At 40.7% G+C, this 24659-nt stretch overlaps 1 protein-coding gene across 1 annotated transcript in view; it reads left to right on the plus strand.

Moving 5' to 3' along the window:
• LOC118847055 (multiple epidermal growth factor-like domains protein 6) overlaps window positions 1-24659 on the plus strand; it is a 773415-nt gene that overhangs the window by 581853 nt on the left and 166903 nt on the right. The window contains 2 exon segments of the mRNA XM_036755675.1: window positions 17660-17782; window positions 20999-21121. Of these exon segments, the coding sequence (XP_036611570.1) occupies window positions 17660-17782; window positions 20999-21121 (246 nt within the window).

Raw genomic sequence — 24659 nt, forward strand, 5'->3', positions numbered from 1 at the left:
AAGATGACAGAGTCAAGGGCTTGAGAGACAAAAATGGTTTGGGGCTATGTTGACAGAGATAAGGGCAGGCTAGCTGAACAGAGATGTCCTGAGCATAGCAGAGAGTCAGAGACCAAAGTATAAATATGAAAGCAGGACTAGAATGGAGAGGAGGGAGCCACATAGCTGAAGTCAGGAAGGTGAAGCAGATTGATGGACACTGGTGACCTCCATCTACAGAGACTGGGAAGATCTCTGAGGGAGCCAACATCATGTGGGCTCAAACAGCGTCTTCACAGGAAGATGATAAGACTATACATACCAGAAGGTGATCTGAGGAAGGAGCTTGGGAGAGAAACTTGGGATTGTACCCTCTCTGAAGAGTTGATCGGAAAGACAAAAAGTGTAAATAGCAAGATTAATAATAGTAGTTGTGTGTGTGTGTTTGTGTGTGCACACGCACACCCCTCCAAGTTTTACAAAATGTTTCTACCAATCAACAGACATTTATGGAAACACCAAGTATGAGCCAGGCACTGGGCTAGGTGCTGAAGACACAAATACAGAAAGACAAAATCCCTGGCCTTAAGGAGCTTTCAGTCTATCAGGAATTTTTACAGACATTGTCTCTGTTAATCTGTACAACTGTGTGAAATAGGTACACGGATGTTATTATCCTTATTTGCTGGCTGAAGAAACATAGAGACAGAGACAGAGACTGATAGAGACAGACAGAAAAGACAGAAAGAGGGACAGAAAGAGAGAAAAAGAGAGAAGACAGACAGATATAGAGAGAGAACAGGACATTAAAGGATTTGCCCAGGGTCATATGTAGCTAAGTATCTGAGATGAGACTCAAACCCTGGTCTTCCTGAGTTCAAGTTCAAAAATCTACCCACTAAGTCACACTGCCTTTCTTAACTAGCCCTCTCCAAACACCACCTCTGATGTCCCCAAACTGAACAATCAACAATACAGCAACAACAAAAAGCTGAGAGAAACATAAGGAAGCTAACCCACTTAACCTCCTCTATTTACTCATCCAAGGAGAAATCACTAATTTCTCCAGCCCTGGCTGTCCTAAGGAGATTGTGATGGCACCTTCTGGTTTTCCAATGAGATGCTGCCTTCCCAGTGCCCTGTCAATAACCTCCCTGTGGTTTCTATACACCTGGAATCCCCAGAAATTCAGAGAAGCGATGCCTGGTGTTGTCCTGGTGAGTGTCATTAGCTCTTCTCTGCCTCTGGATCTCAAGTTCCCAGAGTTACTGAGGCCTGCAAGGAGGTCACTGACTCTGTCTCCAATGACTGAATCCTAAGCTTTGCACAGTGGGGAATCAGCAAATGCCATGAAATCTCTCTATAAACAGGCTCAGTCAAAAGGCAGCCTAGTCTAACAGACTGCCCAGAAAACCGGGAGGAAGTGGCACTAAATTTGAATCCCTTTTTAATTTCCAGCAAATTGCCTCTTATTTCTGCACAGCCTGGGACAGGAGCCTAAAACCACTGACCTTCTCTCAGAATCATCAACCTTTCTGGAGGTTTTTTTAAAGCCCCATGTAAATTCAGATCATGATTATTTTATTTTTGGTCTTAAAAATAATGAATGTAAGAAGGCACTGAGGTAGAAACAAGATAAGAAGGAGTCTTGTATGCATAGAAGACTGAAAAGATAAGAGGGGAATCAGGGGATGTATACAATTGGAAGGAGCCTGGGGATCAGGTAGTTGAGACCTCCACCCTCTGTCCTGCTGCCCTTCTACACACACACACACACACACACGCACACACACACACACGCACACACACACACACACACACAAACACACTGTTTGGGTTGGGCCTGGAACTCCTGTGATTTAATTACTTAAGTGATTAATAGAAGGAACTTCCAGGTAAGGAAACTCCTTCCAACAATGCAGAGATACACAGGGAGACAAAGACAAACAATGAGAGAGAAGCAGAAAGAGAGAGAGAGAGAGAGAGAGAGAGAGAGAGAGAGAGAGAGAGACAGAAAGGTGGCGGGGGGGGAGAGAGAGAGAGAGAGAGAGAGAGAGAGAGAGAAGGAGAAGGACATACCATAACATTGCATGGTATATATCTGTAATACATACACACAAACATACATATATACATACATATATATATATATCTTCCTCAATATGTTTCATTATATAGATATGTGTACATGTCTTATGCCCATATGAGGAGATATTACCTGGCTGGATCATGTGATGAAATTGTTCTAGATTTTTTACTTTTAGGCATTAGACCATGAGCTCCTTACAGACTTGGATTGGGTTGTTTCACTTTCTTTTTCCACTGACTAACATATAATAGTGACTCAATAAATGAATGTTGAGGTGAAGTATTGTTGTAGTTATATTTGAGCTATATATATATACACACATATGTTGGCTTGAGAATTCTTGATGATCACGGAGATGCTCTGGCAGGGAAATAAATGACATTGAAGGATTAAGGTCAGCTGACCTCTTGACCCATTGCTTCTCTAGCTAACATGTCAAGGAAACATAACTCCCTCATTCTTCATAACATTTCTGCTGTAATCTATTTCCAATATTAGTAAGCCAGGAAATGACCTTTATGTTTGAAGATTTGAATGCAGGGCTTTACAAGAGAGTAGTGCTTCTGCAATATTTCCATTCATAAAACCTCAGGATTTAGCCCCTCCTGGAAAGCACCTTAAATATGATCTAATCCAGGCATTCTTCACCTTTTTGGTGCCATGGATCCTTTGGCTGCTTTATGTAATCCATGGACCTCTTCTCAGAATAATGTTTTGAAATATATAAAAATCTAGGACTACACAGAAAAATAATTATAGTGGAATTATATTGAAATTTTCAATTATATTTAAATAATATCAAAATATTTTTTAAAAATATGTTTATTGTCCCAAGGTTAAGAACCCTAAATCTAATCTAACTCCCATTTTTTACAAAAGAAATTGGGCTAAAAAGGTCACACAGGGAGCAAATGGCAGAACCTAGGTTTAAACCCAGCTCTTCTGACTCCAGTTCCAGTGCCCTTTCCATGAGTAGGCATGAGAGGTTGGATGGTATGGGAGAAAGCACATATGAGGATCATTCACTTCTCCAGTTCTTTGTCCTACCATAACTATTTGGGGACCACCTAAGAATAGCTAACATTTCCCCTTGTAGGCTTCTGGGGTTTCAATTATGAATAGTTTGGGGTTTTTGTTGTTGTTGTTTGGTTTGGTTTTTTACAGGCCAATGGAAACAGGACTTACTTCTATCTAAGTCCCATAGTAAGTAATGATACCCCCCCCCCAAAAAAAAATAAGCACTCTCTCCAGAGACATCTCAAGTCTTGTCCTGATAAGACTTTGGTCAGTGATGGTTAGAGTTTCCACCCCTGCATCAGTATTCTCCTCCATAGCTCTGATGTGTATGCCATGCTCATTGACATCTGAAATTTTCCGAATGTTGGTGGTCCTCAATGTGTAGCATCTGCTCTTTCAGCTCACTTCTGCCCTGCTGCTCTGTACCATTTGGCTCTCCTTTGGAAGACAATGCCCATCAACCTTCAACTTTCTAATTCTAAGCTTTAACTCACTTACCTTATCAGTTTGACACCTCTCCAGGAGATGGCACTCGTTTCCTTCCTCAGAAAATCACGCTAAGTCTAATCTGAAGATATGATATAGTCCTCAAGGGAGACTAATTATCTAGACATCTGGGATGAGATCTCTCTCTCTCTCTCTCTCTCTCTCTCTCTCTCTCTCTCTCTCTCTCTCTCTCCCCCTCTCCTTCTAGTGACATAATGTTTTCTTGACTCAGTATAATTATAATTTTCTCCTTCAAAATGTGGAGGATCCAACAAGAGGAAATTGTCCTTTGGATATGATTTTCATCAGCAGGAAAGAACAGGTTACTGGGATGGAAAAGATGGGAATCCTGAAGGGGAAAAGTGAAGACTGTATCTTAGAAATTATAATAGAATAAAAGAAAGTCAAGCATAGTGAGACATGCTCCCTTGGATTTGGGGAAAGTAGATCTCACGAGTTCAGAGGAAGTATAGACAAGTCCCCATGAGTTTCCCACTATGATTCCCCCAGTCTACGGGGGAGTGAAATCTGGAGGAATGTTGAAGCCCTCAGGAGTGAGATTTTGAAGTCACAGAGAAGCTATTCTGAGAAGCAGGTGAATGGGGAGATGTCTAATGAGGCTAGTACAGATATACAAGGAGTTCACCAACTCACTGAGATTTTAATAAGACATGGTGAAAGCAGAAGTAAGAAATGGAAGCTGAATAAAACAAATGGCACTATTCTGAAAAGATAGTTAAAAGTACTCAAGGATAGATGAGCAATAACTGATGAGAAAAACAGGCAATAAAAGGGAGGGGGTTCTATGCATGTGTATTGTTGTTATTTGTCCTTTGTTCTTGCAGTGGACCATGACAGAGGTTATACCATGATATGCAAGTGAATTGGATTTAAGTGAGGCAGGACTGTGCAAAGTCACTAGCCTCACTTTCTCCTCTGGAGCCATCAGGACAACTGGAGAGAGCTCTGGATGTCATGGGAGACCTTGGCCTTTTTAAGCTAAGGTCTCTAACAGGTCTCAGTTTGACTAAGGCAATGCCCATTCCGTGATTAAGGCTAGGTAAGAAATGAGGCAGAGAATGGCCCCTTTACCTAGTTAAAAAAAATCAATTTGGAAGGGAAACACCCTCAGGGTTTCTGGCCAAAACAGAAACACTTGCTATTTACATTTACTCTGAGCCAATCAGAGCTGAAATAATGACCAAGTGGGACTTGGCCTGGGACCTATTGTTGGCCGATCAATGAGAGTCAGAGTGATTTGGGATTAAGGTTTAAGAAAAAAAAGGTTTTAGAAACCAAAATGTACATTCCTTTCACCTGCAGGTAAGGGTATGTTACCTTATGTGGACAAAGGGAATGGAGAGAGAGAGAGAGAGAGAGAGAGAGAGAGAGAGAGAGAGAGAGAGATTGAGAGAGAGAGAAAGAAAGGAAGAAAGACAGAAGAAGGAAAGAAGGAAGGAAGGAAGAAGGAAGGAAGGAAGGAAGGAAGGAAGGAAGGAAGGAAGGAAGGAAGGAAGGAAGGAAGGAAAGAAGGGAGGGAGGGAGGGAGGGAGGAAGAGAGGAAGAGAGGAAGGAAGGAAGGAAGGAACAAGGAAGGAAAGCTGTGTTGCCCAACTGGCCACTTCCAGTTGGGTCCCCAGTGGGGCAGCTCTTATTTTCTACTCACAGAAGTTGTCATTGCTTCTTTGTTTTCAAAGAGGACCATGACATCAGGGAGGTGATGCCATGACACGCTAAGGTGGGCTGAGGGAATAAGAATCAAAGAAGGTATGGGACCACTGTTTGGGGTGGGCAAAGCAATGACAATTGACAAGAAATAAGAGGCCAAGATGCCCAATTTTTATGGAGTTTCTCCTTTCTCTGCCCAGGAGAATGACTTTTGGACTGGAAAGGGCAGATCAAAATTGGTAGCTGCTAATAGGTAGCTGCTATCTATAATAAGTACAAATATTTCCAACTGGATGTCCCATGATTAACCCCAACATGTACAAAATAGGACTCATCACATTTCCTGTCATCCCGTTCCTCTTCCTGACCTCCCTGTTTCTGTTGAAAACAACCCTTCTCTCTGGTCACCCAGGCTCACACCACCCTCCCCACCATCATATTCAAGGCATGTCCATGTTCTGTTAATTCTCCTTGAATGGATCTCTCCTTCTCTATTCCCTTTCCCACAGTCACACGGCCACCACCCTAGTTCAGGCTCTGATCCTCCCTTGTTTGGATTATTTCAAAATCCTACTAATTGTTCTACTTAATTTTGGTATCTCCCCTTTCTAATCCATCTTGCACACAATTATTGAACTGATATTGCTATATACCTTAATACATTACTCCCTTGTTCAAAAAACTTCATGGGTTCCCCATTGCTTTTGGGATAAAATATAAAGACCTGTTTGCCATTGAAAACCACTCATAGTCTGGCTCCAACCTCTAGATTTACTTCATATTACTATTCCTCACCTACTCTATCCTCCAGCCAAATTAATCTAAATTCTAATTCCCATACTGACTGCTCCTGCATATCTCATGGGCATCTCATATTCAATAGGCCCCCAAAGGAATCTCATTATGTTTCACTTAATTTTCCTTGATGGATTTGCAAAGATTCCCTTCCTTCTGTCCTTAAATCCCACCATTCCCCACCCCCACCTAGAAATCTCTCTTTCTTTACCTCTAGCTCTTGGAATCCTGCCCCATTTCAAGTCTTAGGTCAGGTATTTCCTCCTACATAAGGCTTTTCCTAATCCCTCATAGTTGTTCTGTGTCTACACTCATACCACATACTCTGAGTATGATTTGTATTTACTTGTCTGTTTACCTAATACAGTCAGTGGAAGTTATGAGGTTTTCATGTTTTGTATTTGTATGCATAGCATCAGAGAGGTATCACAGAGTAGGTAATAAGAGACCAGCCTTGAGGTCAGGAAGTCTTAGGTTCAAGTCTCACCTTGAAACATTCTAGCTATGTAATTATGGGCAAATCACTTAACCTTCCAGTAGCCCAGGAATTCACTAAGACAAGTTCGTTATACGTGACATTACCATCCACATTAGTAGAGGACCTTTCCCCCCTGGGATTTCCCTACTCAGAGAAATCAGAGGTCTGGGCTCCATTAAAGTGCCAGGCATAGAGTTGTTACTTAATCAATGAGTGTTGCATTGAATTAAATAAGATGCTTAGTTATTATTGAGTGGGTCCTGCTAATTTGCTCGATACTTGCACTGACATTCTCTAAGCCAGCTACTACCCAGGAAGCGGTAGTGTTTGACCAGTAGACCTCTTTGTTGGTTCTGGCCAAAGATGTGTTCGAAAGGGATCTCCAGCTGGGCTAGCCTCTAGTTAAAAAATCCAACTGCCAATGCTCATGCCACTGCTGAGATGTGAGCCAGACATGAATATTAAGCAGCAGAGTCCAAAATGTGAGACTTTGGACCCATCAGCCTGACAGCCAGACTAAACTGTAGAAGCACCAGGAAAGTCTGCCTGCTTTCTTCCATCCATCAATACAGAGACTTATGTTGCTCAATGATGAATGAAACCAGAGAGCCCCACAAACTGAGAGGCTGTCAATTAGGAGCCTGTGTTAGAATCTTAGGGAGTATCAGATGATGGTGCCCCCTTCTAAGCCTCATAATGACCACCCCTCTAGTTGCTTGGGAGGACTCTTTAAAGTTTATAAGCTGCTCATTAAGCATGTAGAAACATCAACTGTGGCCACACTTCACGGTATGAACTCAATAGATTTTTCTCACATTTTACCTGGGGCGAGATAAAACGGATCTATAGCATTGTACGGGAATAAGGCTTGATTCTCTGAGGAAATGGGGCAGATGTGGTGTGGCAATGAAATGAGTCTTGTTAATATCGAGTATAATGAAAGCAGAGTGCCATATAAATGTAAGAATGACGGCAATAATAAGAATAATAAGAATAATGAACACCAGAGGCTTGTGCTTCCTCATAAACTAATAGACAACAAATTCCCATTCCACAAATATAAAACTGAAAATATCCTAGAGAATTCCACAAGTAAACAGCATTGCAATCAGGTATTATCACAGAAAATAACTACTACCCATAACCTGCCAGAGAGTACGCTGGCCTGCAAATTTAAAACCAGAATTTTTAATGGATCCAGAAAGCTCACAACCTCCAGACTGCATGGAATGAATGGTTCTCAAATTATAGAGATCAAGTCGAAGAAACCCAAACTTGTATGGCAGTGCAAGTGAATGGAGCACTGAGCCTATAGTCAGAAAGAACCAAGTTCAAATCTGGCCCCAAACACTTTATTAGCTATGTGATTCTGGACAGGTCATTTAACCTTTGTTTGCCTCAGTTCCCTCATGGAGTTGTTTGAGAACCAACTGAGATAATATTTGTAAAATGCTTAGCACAGTTCCTGACACATAGTAGGGGCTTTTTGTTCAGTCATTTTAGTTGTGTCCAACTCTTTGTGATCCATTTGAGATTTTCTTTTTTAAAATAATATTCTATTTTTCCCAAATTGCATGTAAAAACAATTTTTAGCATTCTTTTTTAAGTTTTGAGTTCCAAATTCTATCTCTCCCTCCCTTAGACAGTAAGCAAGTTGATATACATTATACATGTTCAATCATGTAAAACATTTCCCTGTTAGTCATTTTATATAAGAAAACTCAAAAAAAGAAAGTGAAAAATAGTATGCTTCAGCTCATATCCAGATGCCATCAATTCTTTTTCTGGAGGCAGATTACATTTTTATCATGGCTCCTTTGGGATTATCTTAGATCATTGTATTGCTGAGAATAGTTAAGTCATTCACAGTTGATCATCATACAGTACTGCTGTTACTGTGTACAGTGGTCTCCTGGTTCTGCTCATTTTACTTTGTATCAGTTCATGAAAGTCTTTCTAGGTTTTTCTGACAGCATCCTGCTCATTGTTTCTTACAACACAATAGTATTCCATTACAATCACATACCACAACTTGTTCAGCTATTCCCTGATTGATGGGCATTTCCCCAATTTCCAGTTCTTAGACACCACCAAAAGAGTTACTATAAATATTTATCGTACAAATGGGTTCTTTTCCTTTTTTTATTTGGGATTTTCTTGGCAAAGACGCTGGAGTGATTTACCATTTCCTTCTCCAGCTCATTTTACAGATAAGTTAACTGAGACAAATAGGGTTCAGTAACTTGCCTAGGGTCACACAACTAGTAAGTGAACGAGGCCAGATTTGAACTCAGGGTTTTTTGACTACCGGCCCAGTGTTCTCTCCACTGTGCCACCTAACTGCCCAAGTAGGCACATGATAAATGTCTGTTTCTATCCATTGTACTATATGTTGAGGAGTTATATCAAAGGTACTTTCATTGAATCTGCAGGAGATGGGCCTGCATCCAATACTTTCACCCAGTTATAGAAAACTCATTTTATCCAATTGTATAAGAGTTTACCAATCACTAAAGACAAAAACATATTGGCAGGATAGCAACTTGTGTCTTTACTGCTTTGAATTAATCTACATATTATAATTATTCACCATCATCATCACCATCATGGAAAGTCGAAATGATGTAATAGATATAGATAGCTGGCCCTGGGTTCAGGAATAAATGAGTCTATGACCTGCCTCTCATACATACAACTGTAGAAACCTGAGGAAGTAGTTTAATGCCTTGGTGCTCCCAGGCAAATCTCTAAGCCATGATCAACCATCATTTATTAAGCATGTACTGTGTGTTTGCCAGGCTGTGTGCTAAGTCCAAGGGATAGAAAGCACAGCAATTAAGTCTCTGTCCTCAAGAGACCTACATTCTAGGGAAGGAGGCAATGTGTAAATCATTGAGTATATACAAAGTAGATTTTAAGAATCTAATAATAGTTAATGAAGATAATAGAAGAGAATACTTCAGCTTCCAAAGGCACCAGAAAAGTCCTCTTGAGAAGATGATGTTTGAGCTGAGCCTTGGAGTGAGCTAGGAATTCTTTTTTTGGAGGGGGGAAGGCAGGGCAATTGGGGTTAAGTGACTTGCCCAAGGTCACGCATCGAGTAAGTGTGTCAAGTGTCTGAGGCCGGATTTGAACTCAGGTCCTCCTGACTCCAGGACCTGTGCCCTACTCACTCTGCCACCTACCTGCCCAGAAGCCAGGGATTCTAAGAGGCAGAATTGAGGAGGTTGAACATTCCAGATCTGGAGGATAGCAGTCAGCACAAAGATGCAGTGATGGGGCAAGGGAGCAGGGTGGTGGGGTCACATGCGGAGAAGAACCAATAGGCCAGTAGAGAACTTAGTGTATCAAAGAATGCATAGAAATGGGTAAATTATAAGAAGACTGGAAATGTAGTAAGGGATCATGAATAACTTTAAATGCCAAATAGAAGGCTTTGTATTAGATCCTGGAGGTAATAGGGAGCCAGTGCTATTTAATGAGGTGACATGATCAGACCTTTGGCTCAGCAAAGTCATTTTGTCGGCTGAGTAAAGGATAGGTGGAAGTGAGGAAAGACTTATGGCAGAGATATCTGTTAAAAGGGGATTCCAATACTGAAGTTTATAAAGATATGAGTAAGGGTCATGGGTGTGTGAACTGAGGGAAGGAGACAAATATAAGAGATTTCAAGAAGTTAGGAATGACAAGTTTTGGCAATGGATTGAACATGTGGGGTGAGTGACAGTGAGAAGTAGAGAATGATACTGAATTTGCAAGCCTTCGTGACTGGGAAGATGGAAATGCCCTCAACTGTAGTAGGAAAATTCAGAAGAGGGAAAGATTTGCAGGGAAATAGAAGGGGGTTTTGTTTGTTTTGGTTTTGGTTTTGTGGGGACATGTTGAGTTTGAGATGCCTGTGGTATATCCGTTTTGAAATGCCTGATAGTCATTTGGCGATACACAGCTTTAAGACTAAGGATACATATGTAGATCTGAGAATCATCAGCATAGAGATGATAATTAATCCTCTGGGGGACAATAAGATCACTGAAAGAGATAGTAAAGAGGGAAGGAGAAGAGGGTCCAGGACAAAGGCTTGCAGGATACCCATGCTTGGTGGGGAGAACATGGATGAATTTCCAGCAAAGGAGACTTAAGAAGGAGCTGTTAGGAAACCCAAAGCAGGAATAATATCCAAGAGGAGAAGGTGATCAATTATGTCAAATGCTACAGAGAGTTCAAGAAGGATGAAGCTTAAGAAATGGGCATTGAACTTGGCAATTAAAAGATTGTTCATTTTGGTGAGTGAAATTTCAGTTGGATAATGAGGTCAGAAGCAAAATTGCAGACAAGTTTAGGAATGATATAAGATGAAAGTTAGCAGGGAAGGTAGAATTAAATGTGTGGTTTTTTTTTTCCTTCAAGGAAACATAAGTGTGATGTAAGAGACATGAGTGTGCTTGTAGACAACAGAGAAAGAGGCAGCTGAAAGGGAAAGATTGGTGATTAAAGAATGGGGATGGGAGGGGCAGTTTGTGGGAGAAGGTGGGGGGAGGGGATCAAGTGCACATGCAGTGGGTTTCGATTTGACAGGAAGGGCCACTTACTCATCAGAGTCTGATGTGAAGGGGGAGACAGTAGAGAATGATGTCCAAGACATGAGAGATGAGGATATGCACTCAGCACAGTGCCTGGAACATAGTCAGTGCTTCATAAATATTATTGAGTTGAGTTTGAATAAGGGAAGAAAGAACATGTGACTTTGGGCAAGTCACAACTTCTCAGAGCTTCAGGAGTGGAAGCAAGCAAACTCACACAGACTTCCTTATGGGGTTAAGGTATAAAAAGTGCTTTGCAAGCCTGTTCACAATAGCCCATTACCGTACCTTTGTGCATAGACCATCTCCCATTCTGGGAATGTTCTTGCTTCTCACCTCTGGTTCTTGGAATCCTCAGCTTCTTTCCTGATCTCCCCAGTTTTGAGTGCATGCACACACACTCATATGAGTGTGTGTGCGTGTGTGTGTGTGGAGGGAGGGAGGGAGAGAGAGAGAGAGAGAGAGAGAGAGAGAGAGAACAGCATGTAGTAATGGATAGAAGGCTGGCCTTGGAGTCAATAAGACCTGGATTCAGATCTCACTTTGGACAAACAACATCTGTGTAACCACAAGCAAGTCTTATAATATCTCACAGACCCACACAACTCTCAAACACAAGAAATTAAAGATGAGTTGCTGATGGAGTTAAGCTTCCACACCAGGAGTTCCCTACATGAATGCAATCACAGGTCTGAACAAACACACACACACATAGTGCTGTAGGTCATATGTGTCAATGTTGTATCCCCTCCTTTCCGCTACCCCTCATGTTGCTCCCTCGGTTATGGAATGTATGTTTCTTGAGGTAAATGGTTGTTTGATCCTGTCTTTGTAGCACCTAGAACATTGCTTGCAACATAGTGGGCACCTGATGATTGATTAGGGATTTGATTTGATCTTAAAGGGTGCTATGGCTTGTTGTCGTTATAACTATATGCTTGAAGCTAGTCCTAAGCAGGTGAACCAGGAAGGAGACCTGTTAATATGGCCCACCTCCCTTGCCTGTAGGGCAGCTAGGTGTGCAGTGACTAGAGCACTGGGCTAGGAAACAGGAAGCTGCAACTTCTCAAGTTCGAATCCAACCTCAGACACTGGGAAAGTCACTTAACCCTATTTCCCTCAGTTCCTCATTCATAAAATGGAGAAAATGGCAAAAGAACTCCAATATCTCTGCCAAGAAAACCCCAGATGGGGTCATGAAGAATCAGACACCCCTGAACAACAACCCCTACTTTTATCTCCCCCAGATTCCTTTGACATACAATCATGACCTATCCTGCTCTGCCCAAGCAGCCCTTGCATTGTAGAGGAGTACGACAGACGAGGGGAAACTCCTTTGTTGGAGGTCTGTTTACAGTTTTCAATGGACAGAAGTCAAGGAGGAACTTTGACAAATTTGTGTTTCTGGGATACGACTTAACATTGTTGCTACTAATTGTACCTATAGAAAGCCACAGTGGAAGGAGTAATGACTCTGGAATCAGAGTGCTTGGCTTCATATCCTGTCTCTGATACTATCTGTGTGACTTTGGAAAAGTCATTATACCTCTATGGGCCTCAGTTTCCTTATCAGTAAATGAAGGTGATTAGACTGAATGGCCTTTGGGATCCCTTTCAGCTTTATTCCTATGATCCATTTTCTATTCCTGTGATGGTTGGGACATCTCTGAGATCCCTTTTAGCTCTAGTGCCTATGAACATTTAGCAACATCAATGTACAATAACCCTCTGTTACTTCAAGAATTTTACCTTTCAAATTTAATGAAGTAGGCTGGTGAATTCAGCCTACCCAGTGAATAGTAAACTCTAATTTACAAACAAGTCAAGAACACAGGAAGTCAGAATTTCAGTAGCTCATCATGCAAGAGGTTGTAAAATTATAGTTTGTGCAGGGACTTAAATTTTGCGTAAAAATGATAGTTATACTCAAACTCTGAAATGGGTTTTTTATCTTCCACTTCTTGCCCAATATTTTTAAAGTCATCAAATGAAGTTTTAGGTGAAATTGGGAATGCATAAAATAAAGCTGAATGTTTTCGGTTAGACATCGTCTAAAGTTGTGAAAAGTAATCCAGGCTCTGAAACGATTTTCATTCTGGTTTGGACTTGCTCACCGAGACAAATTGTAATGTGTTATTTGCTCCTAAATGAACTTGGTTAGTGGGAATAGTGCCAACTCATCCATCCAAATTATGTGCTTATTTGTGGTCACCAAGTTGTATGCAAAGTTTCAGGGAATGAGGCATTTCTTTTGAGTCTTCACTATTTTAACATCATAAATAAAAACCACAGGAATATCAGGAGACTTAGGATCTGAGATTACAGAAGCAATGAAGTATTTGGTCCATACTGAACTGTTTCCTGGCCGCCATTTCCATATATGACAATTTTAGGAAAGAAAAAACATTTTAGTAACTGCCAAATGAATAGAAAAGTAGGGTAAGTCTTCGAATGACTGAATTTAACCCTGAAGAAGACGAATAAAAATTCACCTTCCTCCCTTCCTTGTAGAGGTGGAAGCCTCTAGGTGTGGGATATCACATATGTTGTCATGCTTGATGGATTCATGAGTTTTGCTAAACTGATTTTTTTCTCTTCCTCTTTTATGCTTTGTTTTATATATATGTATATATACATTATATATATGTTATATATTGTTTTTATTCCATTTATATATTATATATTATATTATAACTAATTATATTATATTCAGTGATAAAGTTACGTTAAAAGCAAAAGCTTTTCATATTTTAATCTTTAAAAAAATAACAAGAAAAGGAATAGACTGAGAGTTAAGAGACCTGAGATCCAGAGTTAGCCTAAGAAAGAAAGCATTGGATTTGGAACCAGAAAAACTGGATGGAATCCTGACTCTGGTACTTTCCAGCTTTGAGACCTGGTCCAAGTCATTGGAGTTCTGAGTTTCCTTTAGTGTGAAATGAGAGGGTTGGTCTAGTAAGCCCTTTCCATTTCCAAAGTCTATCAAATTGTGCTGTAGGCTTGGTTCCATTATGGTGAACTATGTGACCTTGGAAATCATTACTTTCTTGACTTTCAGTTTCCTCTGCTTTAAAATGAGATTAGATGATCTTTGAAGATCACTTCCAGTCCAAAAATTCTATGAGTGTGAATATTACTGGTTTGATGGAGAAAAAGAGGAATAGAAATCTACTGAAATGTGTAGAGTCAACAGAAAGCCTTTATTTCTGGCCTTGATTTCCTAGTTTAATTGAGGATTCAAGAATGCACTCTTTGTTTTCTTTGAAAAGAGGTGAATTGTATAACAATTTGACATCCCTCGGAGATTCTGGTACTTCTTCAAAAGGCCAGCCAGCCATTCATTAGGGATTCCTCCATTGGAAGGACACTCCTTGACCATAGCATTGAAATAAATAGATATTCCTTGTCTACTGAGAACACCAGACTCCTTGTCCTCTAACCCTATAGAGACTTAGAGGTCTAAAGTCTCTGAGAAAAGTGTAGGTCTGAACCTGAGAAGACCAAAAAGAATATTTTGGTTATGCATCTGTCTTGGGAAACCTCCAAAGTTCAAAATTGTAAAGTTATTAATTAAATTATTCCCAAACATTATCCTTTGTCTTTGATTCAATCTAACATGCATTTTGAATGCCTACTACGTGCTAGGTGTCACATATGCAAACAGAAAAAGAAACCAATCTCTATCTTCAAAAGTTCCTCCTGGGAGATACAACATATACACAAAATAGAAAATATTATGTTTATTGGGGAAGGAGAGAAGGATATAGTGCTGGACCAAGATCTAATCTCAAATATTTGCAATCTGTGTGACTCTGGGGAAGTCACTTAGTCTCAGTCTGCCTCAGTTTCCTGGTCTGTGAAATGAGGATAATAACAGTACCTCTCTCCCAGAGTTATTGTGAGAAGCACATAAGGTAATATTTGAAGACTATTTTGCAAAATTTAAAGCTCTATATAAATGCCAGCTATCATATGATTTGCTTTGAATATATTTCGGGTTTACTTATCTGGATGAATATTGTTTATTCCCAAAAAACTGTAAGCTTCTCGAGGGCAGGGCTTGTTTCATTTTTGTGCCTTCCATCCTCAGATTACTTTCTATTCACTCTATGGATTTTGTATGTATCTAGTTATTTACATGTTGGGTTCCCCATTGAAGTGTGAACTCTTTGAAGACAGTTACTCTTTATATCCATGATGCTTAGCACAATGTCCATCACATAGTGAGCACTTAATAAATGCTCATTGACTGACTGACTGACAGATGGCCCCACAGCATACCTGGCAGAGCACTAGGTCTTCGTCTAATTGTATTTTATTTTTCAAAAGTTGCCTCATGGACTGGGGACTGTGGTGCAAATTGAGAATCTAGAATAATCTGTTGTTAGCTTACCAATTCATGACCCTTTGCCAATCATTTTCTAATTGGTAGAACTAGAACATTCCATCATCTATCTTATTTCCCCTTTCCTTGACCTTGTATAGAAGATGCTGAGGTCTCAGTGCATACTTAGTGATGGTAAGTGGTAAGGAAAATGGGCCCTTTGTTGGAAGAAGAAAATAATAGTGAATAGGCCATATCACAGATTTGGACTCAAGAGATCAGGAATTTGCTACTAAGTGCCTACATGCCTTTAATCAAATTGCTTCATCCCTCTGGGATTCAGTTTCCTTATCTGTAAAATGGAGAATACAATCTTTATACTTCTCAGGGTTATTGTGATGAAAATATTTATAAACTCAAAAATGCTACAAAAATGTGAGCTGTGAGTGGACAAACTAGTCCTGTCTGTGAGAACAAAGATAGTTTCATTCATAGAGTGATCAAGCAGGTGCCATCCTGGCTATAAAAAAGCCCCACTCTCACATGGGTACAATGAAAAGAATAAATCAGCAGTCAATTAACAAGTATATATGAAGCACTGGCTATGGCTGGACACTGCCCTAAATATTGGGGATACAAAGGGAGCTCCTCCTTCCTCCAAACAGAGCAGTGGGTTTACAAACAGAGGACCTTGGTCAAATTCCACCTTTTTTGCTTACTACCCACATGATCTTGAGCAAGACAGGGGGCTTCTCTGCCTCTTGAGAGAGAGAGAGAGAGAGAGAGAGAGAGAGAGAGAGAGAGAGAGAGAGTTGGGTGTAGAATATCTTCCCAACAGAGAAATAGGAGAGGAAAAAAGAAAGGTGAGGATGATAAAAGGGAGGGCAGGTTAAGGGAGGCAGTAGTCAGAAGCAAAACAGACTTTTGAGGAGGGAGAGTATAAAAAGAGAAAGAAGAATAAATAGAAAAAAAGAGGATGAAGGGAAATACATAGTAATCATAAATATGAATGCTAATGAGATGAGCTCACCTATAAAATAGAAGGACATAGCAAAATGGATTAGGAATTAGAATCCAACAACATGTTTACAAATGACACATTTGAAACAGAAAGACACACATACAGAGTTAAAATAAGAAGCAGCAGACTCTACAATGCTTCAGTTGAAGTTAAAAAAAAGTAGTGATAGCAATGATGACCTCAGACAAAGCAAAAGTAAAAACAGACCTGATTAAAATTGACAGAGAAACTATATTTTGATAAAAGGTACTGTAGACAATGAAGTATATATAAATATATATACATACACATACATATATACACATATACATATATATTTATATGTGTCTATACATATACATACATATATACAAATATACATATATGTATATACATATATATGTGTATATATATAAACTTACAGCAAGTTTCTCTGATAAATTCCTCTTTCCTCAAATATATAGGCAACTGAGTTAAATTTATTAAAAAAAAAACCATTCCCCAACTGATAAATTATAAAGGAATATAAACAGGCAGTTTTCATAAGAATAAATCAAAGCTATCTACAATCATATAAAAATACTTTAAATTACTATAGATTAGAGATAGGCAAATTAAAATAACTCTAAGGGACCACCTCACATCTATCAGAAATAACAAATGCTGGAAGGGATAAGTGAAAATAGGTACACTAATGAACTATTAGTGGAGTTGTGAATTGGTTCAACCATTCTGGAGAGAGAGAGAGAGACAGAGACAGAGACAGAGACAGAAACAGAGACAGAGACAGAGACAGAGACCGAAACAGAGACAGAGACAGAGACAGAGAGACAGACAGACAGAGACAGACAGAGAGATAGAGAGACAGGCAGAGACAGAGAGCAAAGGATAGAGAGAGAGAGACAGAGAGAGAGGTAATGGGGAGAGACAGGCATAGAGATAGACAGATGGAGGGAGGGGGAATGTTGGGCTATTTGGCCTCTGAGGTTCCTTCCAGTTCTAAATATATGATGCTATGACTTAAAACCAAATCCCACCTTTTTTGCTTACTACGTGTGTTATCTTGGGCAAGTCACTTAATGTCTCTGAGTCTCAGTTTCCTTTGCTGTAAGTAAGGAAAGGTGGGCTAAATGACCTCTGATGGCAAATCTGTGCTCTTCACTCCTGTGCTTCCTTCTTTGCCTCTTAGCTTCCCCCCTCCCCAAAGTGGGTGACTGACCTTTCCTTGTACTTTTGCTTGTAGTGAAGGACCCCTGCTCAGGCGGACACAGAGGATGTTCCCATATCTGTCTAAATGAGTATGGCATTGCCAGGTGTGCCTGCCACCCAGGGTACCATCTGTCTGCAGACGAAATGTCATGCACAGGTAAGGAACTATGGCTAATGGCTTAATTGCACAGTTCTCCAAGATTTCACTGGGATTCACTTTGAAGAACAGGTGGGAGGAAGTGTTTGTGGGTGTAGGCTCATACAGAAATGATTTTGAAAGTGAGGCTACATTTGTCTTTGACTATTTGGAAAGGTATTTTATGCCATATTTTGAGATTCTGAAAAACAACGGTAACAAAAACTACTTAATGATTTTTGTGTGATTCAAATGGCAGTTTCAGAACTGATATTTCAAAAGGCTCAATAACTAGGCAGGGATTTGTTCTTTTTTTTTCTTTATAAGCTACAGAAAGAAAAGATGACCCTTGAATTGGAAGTGTATGCTGTGGAAGGTTCCTAGAATTTAGAAATCGTTGTAACAAAGGGGAATTTTTTAAAGCTCTCCTTGGAATAATAAGCTAAATGTTTCTATTTTTCTAAAAGAGCAATACAGAAACGCTTTCAATTCCAAGATTAATGTGATAAATCCATTATTCTATGACCAGAGGTGCTGAAGGCAGTTATTTGTGTGCAGCAAATTTTTTTCTCTGGTAACTCATGAGAAGTTTTTTTTTTTTTTTGCCATTGTAATATTTTCAAGAAAAAAGGAGAAGCTCTATGACTTAGGACGATATCAACTATTTCCTGGCTTTCAAGGCAGCTGCTTATTTTAAGCAAATAGAAGGACATTAGACATGCAAATTCATGTTTAATTTGGCCCCTTTTTTACTGAGGAATAATGACTAAGCTGGAAAACTAAGAAAAACCTGTCCTCTCAAATTGAGTAGTCATGACTCCAGACATAGATTCTACTAACACGTTGCATGTTTCCTCTTGGGCTACCTAAAATATCTTCACTGGGGGTGGGGTGGGGGTGGTGGGAGAAGCATACCTGTGATTTCATCCTTATGGGAACTCCTGGTGTAAAAATTCCCTTCCCCCAGGTAAATCAGCAACTCAATTATAATTTATAGTCTTAGAGAGGCTACAATTTATAGTCTTAGAGGGGTAACTGGGGCATGTAGAGGTGTAGCAACAATGTGGCTAGCAGCTACTGTGGCTGTGTAAGACCAACAACAACCAGCACACAGAAGGCCACTAACACAGGTTCTTTGATCTGCTTTGCTAAGGAAGGCAACTGTAAAGTGTGAACAATCTCAAGTTTAATCAAACATACATATATCATTCACTTAGTTCAGGGGGGAAGGATCAGCCCCCTTAACTTCAAGGCAAATACAAACAGAAATTACAAACATCAACAGACAGACCTTGTCTGATCAAGTCACAATTCATAGTTACCAGAGAATCACCAACATCTTATCTATCTGGGTTACCAAGCCGGAGTGGGGCGGGTTCAACGGCTTGCCTAGAGTATCGTCACCCACATTCTTTCAGTGGATGTGCCCCCAAAAGTCAAATGCCAACCTCAGATCTTATATACCTGTCTCAGGGCCCTGGGGCACTTGAGGCTCACCATTTAGAATGTGAGAAATCAGTGTGGGAAAGCTCCAATCACCAGCACCACACCATATGAAGTCAATGACTCCCAATTGTCTTATTGCTGAGAAACATTCCAAGACAAGATTCCACTTTACCAGCCCCATTCAAACGAAAGCCAGAATCATTAAAGGCACTTAAGAGAAGAACAGCAAAGAAGTCCTGCCCTGATTACCACTATAAGAGGTTAAACAATTTCTCCACATACACTCAGCTAGTATGTTTCAGCAGCAAGATTTGAAGACAGGTCTAGCTGCCTTATGTCCACTACATCTTGCTCTCATTTTAAGTATCAGAAATAGATCATTGAAAAATTATGCCCCAGCTTTCTGCACTGAGAGGCAATCCCAAATTCAGCACGTTCTCTTCCATCAAACAAGTATAAAGTTCCTACTATATATAAAGCGAGGAGGTAGCATGGAGTTGTGATAATGGTGATGAGGAGGAGGAGGAGGATGGCAATGACGATGATGATGGTGATGACAGCAAACATTATGTAGCACTTTAATGTTTGAAAATTTTACTAATGTTATTTCCTATTTTTCAAATATTCCCTCTTATTTTCCCCACGACAACCCTGGGAGGTTGACGCTACTATCCCCACTTTATAGATGAAAAAACCAAGGCAGATTAAAAGTAAGTGACTTGCCAAGGTCACTTAGCTAGTAATTGTCTATGGTTGGATATGACCTCGAGTCTTCCTCACTCAAGTTCTACCCACTCAAGAGTTCTGTCCAGCATACCACCAAGTTGCCTCTAATGGATAGAGTAGTGGATTGAGAAGCTGACCTTGAAGTAAGGAAGATGTAGCTTCAAACCCAATCTCCGACTCCGAAGATCTGTGTGACCTTGAAGAAGATGCTTAACCTTTGGATGCCCCAAGGAATGCAATAGGATTACAAACTAGAGCACATCAGCAAAGGAAGAGCATGATGGTGCATGACTCTCATCCCAGATACCGAGGAAGGCTAAGGCTGGTGCAGCTAGGAGGTACGGTAGATAGAACCCTGGATGTGGAGTCAGTAAGACCTGAATTCAAATCTGGCCTGAGACACTTACTAGCTGTGTGACTCTGGTCAAATCACTTCACCTCTGTCTCAGTTTCCTCAATTATCACGTAGGGAAAATAAAAGCACTTACATCACAGGGTTGTAGAGAGAATCAAGTGAGATAATTGTAAGGAATTTAGCATAGCGTCTGACACATAGTAGGTGCCATATAAATACAAACTATTTATTCATCATCCTCATCCTCCTCGTCCTCATCAGTTCGAGAGTTCTGAACTACAATATGGCTAAACTGGATTTGGTGTCCACCCTAAATCCAGCACCAATATGGTAAATCTTAAAGGTGTCTAAGGAGGGATGTGATATAAGAAAAGACTACGTTAGTGGTTTTCTTTTGAAAATGGGAATTTGGAAAACTATGTAGGGATATTCAATTTTTGTAGCTGTCTTGTAGGTACTGATTAAAAGGCAGCTGGCCATATTGCCTCTTTGGCTACACAAGGCTTGTAGTTTGTGTGGCATTTTTCACAGCAAACATGAGCAAGAGGAAAAGGCATTTCTTCAGTATGAGTAACCAGCTACTGTGCCCATACATCCCAAAGACTCTAGGTACTGGGAAGAGAAACGATTTTAATTTACTGTTAATGTTGTGATTTACCCCTCTGTTGGTGGCTACAAGACATAAAGCCAAAGCATGTTTATTTTTGTAGACATTGACGAGTGCACAGAAGGCAGTGCTCCCTGCGCCCACCGCTGCATGAACTCCGTGGGATCTTTCACCTGCACCTGTAACCCTGGCTTTGAACTTGGTGCAGATGGAAGACAGTGCTACCGTAAGTGAGGAGCAAAGAACAGCTCCTGACCTAGCACTACAAAGGCTGCCCGTATCGGGAGATGTTTTTCCAAAGCACGAATCTGTGCTCAAAGCCTAGGCATTAGACAACTTATCCAAAAAGCACCTGCTTAGAATCTTATAGTGGAAGAAGACTTTAAGGGTGACCTAGATCCCCTCTCTCATTTTATTATGAACTAAAATCCTCCCTCTAAAATAAATCTGTGACCTCACCACCATGGGTGCTTCCTTTAAGGAAGCAAATCACAACCCACCCTTGCTTGTCCATCTTGCCTTCCTTGTTTCTTCTCGACTCTCACGTTCACCAATAGAGTCCATGGTATCTCCAGTGGTTTCCCTCCCCCTCGAAACATGAATACCCCGTCGTTTTGATCATCCCTTTCTTTTCTGGCATACTTTGGTCTGCTACCGCTTTGTCATTCCTTTTTTGTTCTATGTTGCAGCCAGTGACCATTCATCCAGCACCATGACTGTTATTACTGCCACTAATTATAAGAACAGTTTGCTCTTAAAAAGTGTTTTATAACTTCAGGTGCTCTTTACTTATACCAATGCTGGGTAAGAATATAAGCTCCTTGAGGACAGGAAGTTTTATTTTGAATATATGCCAAGCACCTAGGACAGTGCTTGGGCGTATATTAAGCACTTAGTAAATGCTTGTTGGTTAATGGATGTAGGCAATGCAAGTCTGATGATATCCGTTTTCTAGATGAGGCAAATGAAACTCCAGACACCAGCTAGGGGTGGCCAAACTCAGGACTAAAACCCGGGTCACGTGTCTCACCATCTAGTGTTCTTCCTGTTCCACTCCACTGGGGAGGAAAAGGAAGAGAACCAGCATTTATGAAGCACCTACTATGTGCCAGGCACTTTGTGCTAAGCACTTTACAAATATTATCTCCTTTGATCCCCGCAAGAACACTGTGAAGTAAGTGCTGTTATTATCCCTATTTTAAAGCTGAGGAAACTGAGGCAAACAGAAGTTAAGTATCTAGCTGTTTTCTCACCCTTAGGGCCAGCCTGAGTTCCAATCCTGCCTCAGATTTTTGTACAGTTGTGTCACCCTAGGTAAAATCACTAAACTGAGACTCAGTTTCCTTATCTGTAAAATGAAGGGATTAGAACGGATGGCCTCTAAGGTCCCTTCCAGCTCTGAATGGATGATCCAAAGAAGTTTTTGAGAAGCAGTTATTTGGCTAATGTGGAAACTCCTTTCACTAAGAAAAATGGCAATCCCTAGGCTTAGGGAGCCCAAGGCTTAGAGATATCATACAATATGCTGCCTTCACACAACTTTTAAGTGTTGGAGGCCATGTATGAACCCAAGCGCTCTTGACTCTGAGTCCTTTACTCTCTTCTTTTCTCTTTATCTACACTGTCCTCAGTGATGCTCCATCATTCATCAATTTCCCATGGGAGCTCAAGGAAGGAGAAATATTAATAATGAAGGAGCCATCTTTATAAGGCAATGGTTGGCAAATGATCGTCTACTAATACCTCAGGATCGTATTGGGTCAGGAAAAGATCTTGGTGACAGCTACAAGTCCATCTGTTTGGTTTTGGTCTGTTTTTCCCAGTTTCAACCAAGGTCTTCAGGCTTCCTACAGTGGCTTGGCTATTACCTTGGCTATTAATTCCATAGGGCTTGAACTGCTCACTAGACTAATCTCTGGAGGAGGAAGTTGGGAAACCCACTGAGGAATACATAACTTGGGGCTTACTGGCAGATTGTGACCAACCTGGCTCCTCTTTGCATCGCCCTCTGATGGTACATGGATCTCATTTATTCTTCTCTAGAGTATGACCCTTCTGAGGCCTACAGCATGGTATCCACATTCCCCATGGACCTTGGGGCTGGTGATCCAAAAACTAAATTTTCCCCTATTGTCAGTGTTTGTTTTCAGATTAATTCCCTACCTTCTTCCTAATATACCCGATTACTGCCCTGGGTAAAGCTCTTTCTATCTCCTTCCACACCCTCCTCCCCATCCCACTCAGTCCTCCTCCTTTGCTCTCCACATTTCCTTTCCTCTCCCTTCCCTTCCAGTCTGACGGAAGTCATGTTCATTTTTAGCCTGTGCTCCTCTATACTTCGCCCTTTCCAGAAATGCCTCAAATGCCTCTTTGTTTCATTCCAGTCCTGACTCTGCTCAGTTGGCATCATTTCCCTTGAAATCCTTTCAGGTGGTGCCCTTGCCTTCTCCTACTCCTCCTGACTCATGGGCCAAGGAAAAGGGATGGTCACACTCCTTATTCTCTACTGCCATTTATGAGACTCAGAGATGGAAGGAACAAAGGCCACTATTCAGATATTGCACTCAGGATCACAGTGCTGGAAGGTGCCCCAGGGATCATCTAGCCCAATGCCCTTATTCTACAGATGGGGAAACTGAAACCCATCTATCTCATGAGATTGGGGTAAGGCAGACACTTGATCAAAGTTACAGCACTATAGGAATGTGAGTTATGAAGATTACAGTGATTTGTGTACCTGACCCTTCCTATCTACCATAGCACTGATACTGATGCCTCCCCAAAGTTTTCTCCTGTTACCCCTTCATGGACAATCTCTTCCTTGCCAATCTCATCCCTGTTGCCTTTATATAGTTGACTCTTGAATTTATTTCTCCAATTAATTTATTCCTCCTTAATTTATTTCTCCATTTAATTTATTCCTCCTTAATTTATTTCTCTAATCAACTTATCCTCCTTAATTTATGCCTCCAATCCTTAACCTTGAACTCCAGACCAATTGCCTCCTTTATGGTTGTCCACATGGATGGTCCGCTGGCAACTCAATCCTAACATGTATGAACCCATCTCATAAACTCTCTGAGCCTCAGTTTTACTTATTGGTAAAACAGTGCTAAGCTACTTACTTCACACTGTTGTGAGGAAAGGGCTTTGTAAGACCTAAGGCACTCTTTCCCCCCCCCTCTATATCTGGGATTTCATTGGTGGAGGAAGCTGCTGGTTTCCTGGAGAATTAGGAGATGGGGTGATCTGCCAGGGGTCACACAGCTAGTGTATGTGAATGGCAATACTTGAACAGAGGTCTTCCTGGCTCCAAGGCCACCTTTCTGAACTATGCTATGATTTCTCAAAACCCCACATAATGATAACAATATCCAATTAATCTGTAAGTTCCTCAGGGCAGGGAGCATCTCATATTCATATCTGTGTCTCCCACATGCCCTTATGTTAGTATCACGAAGCTGTTCACACACATCCTTGAATGAATGGCTCTCTAAATGCAGCCACTCACGGGGCTCAGAGAACTAAAAAAGAGGACTCAGGACAGATTCCTTTCTCCAATGTGCCTCAATAATTTATTTCTACCATTAAACTGCTCTAACTTTTCTTTAGATTGATGGGACTTTAGAACATATGAGTGGGTTGGTATGTCAAATTTAGGGGAAGAGACTTTAAGAAGCCTTTTAGACCAAGCCCTCATGAGGAAGCTGAGCCCCAGAGAGCTAAGGTAAATGACCTAGGGCCATGTGACTGTTAGGCATTAA

The sequence above is a fragment of the Trichosurus vulpecula genome, chromosome 4 (genome assembly GCF_011100635.1).
Source record: "Trichosurus vulpecula isolate mTriVul1 chromosome 4, mTriVul1.pri, whole genome shotgun sequence".
Classification (NCBI taxonomy): Eukaryota; Metazoa; Chordata; class Mammalia; order Diprotodontia; family Phalangeridae; genus Trichosurus; species Trichosurus vulpecula.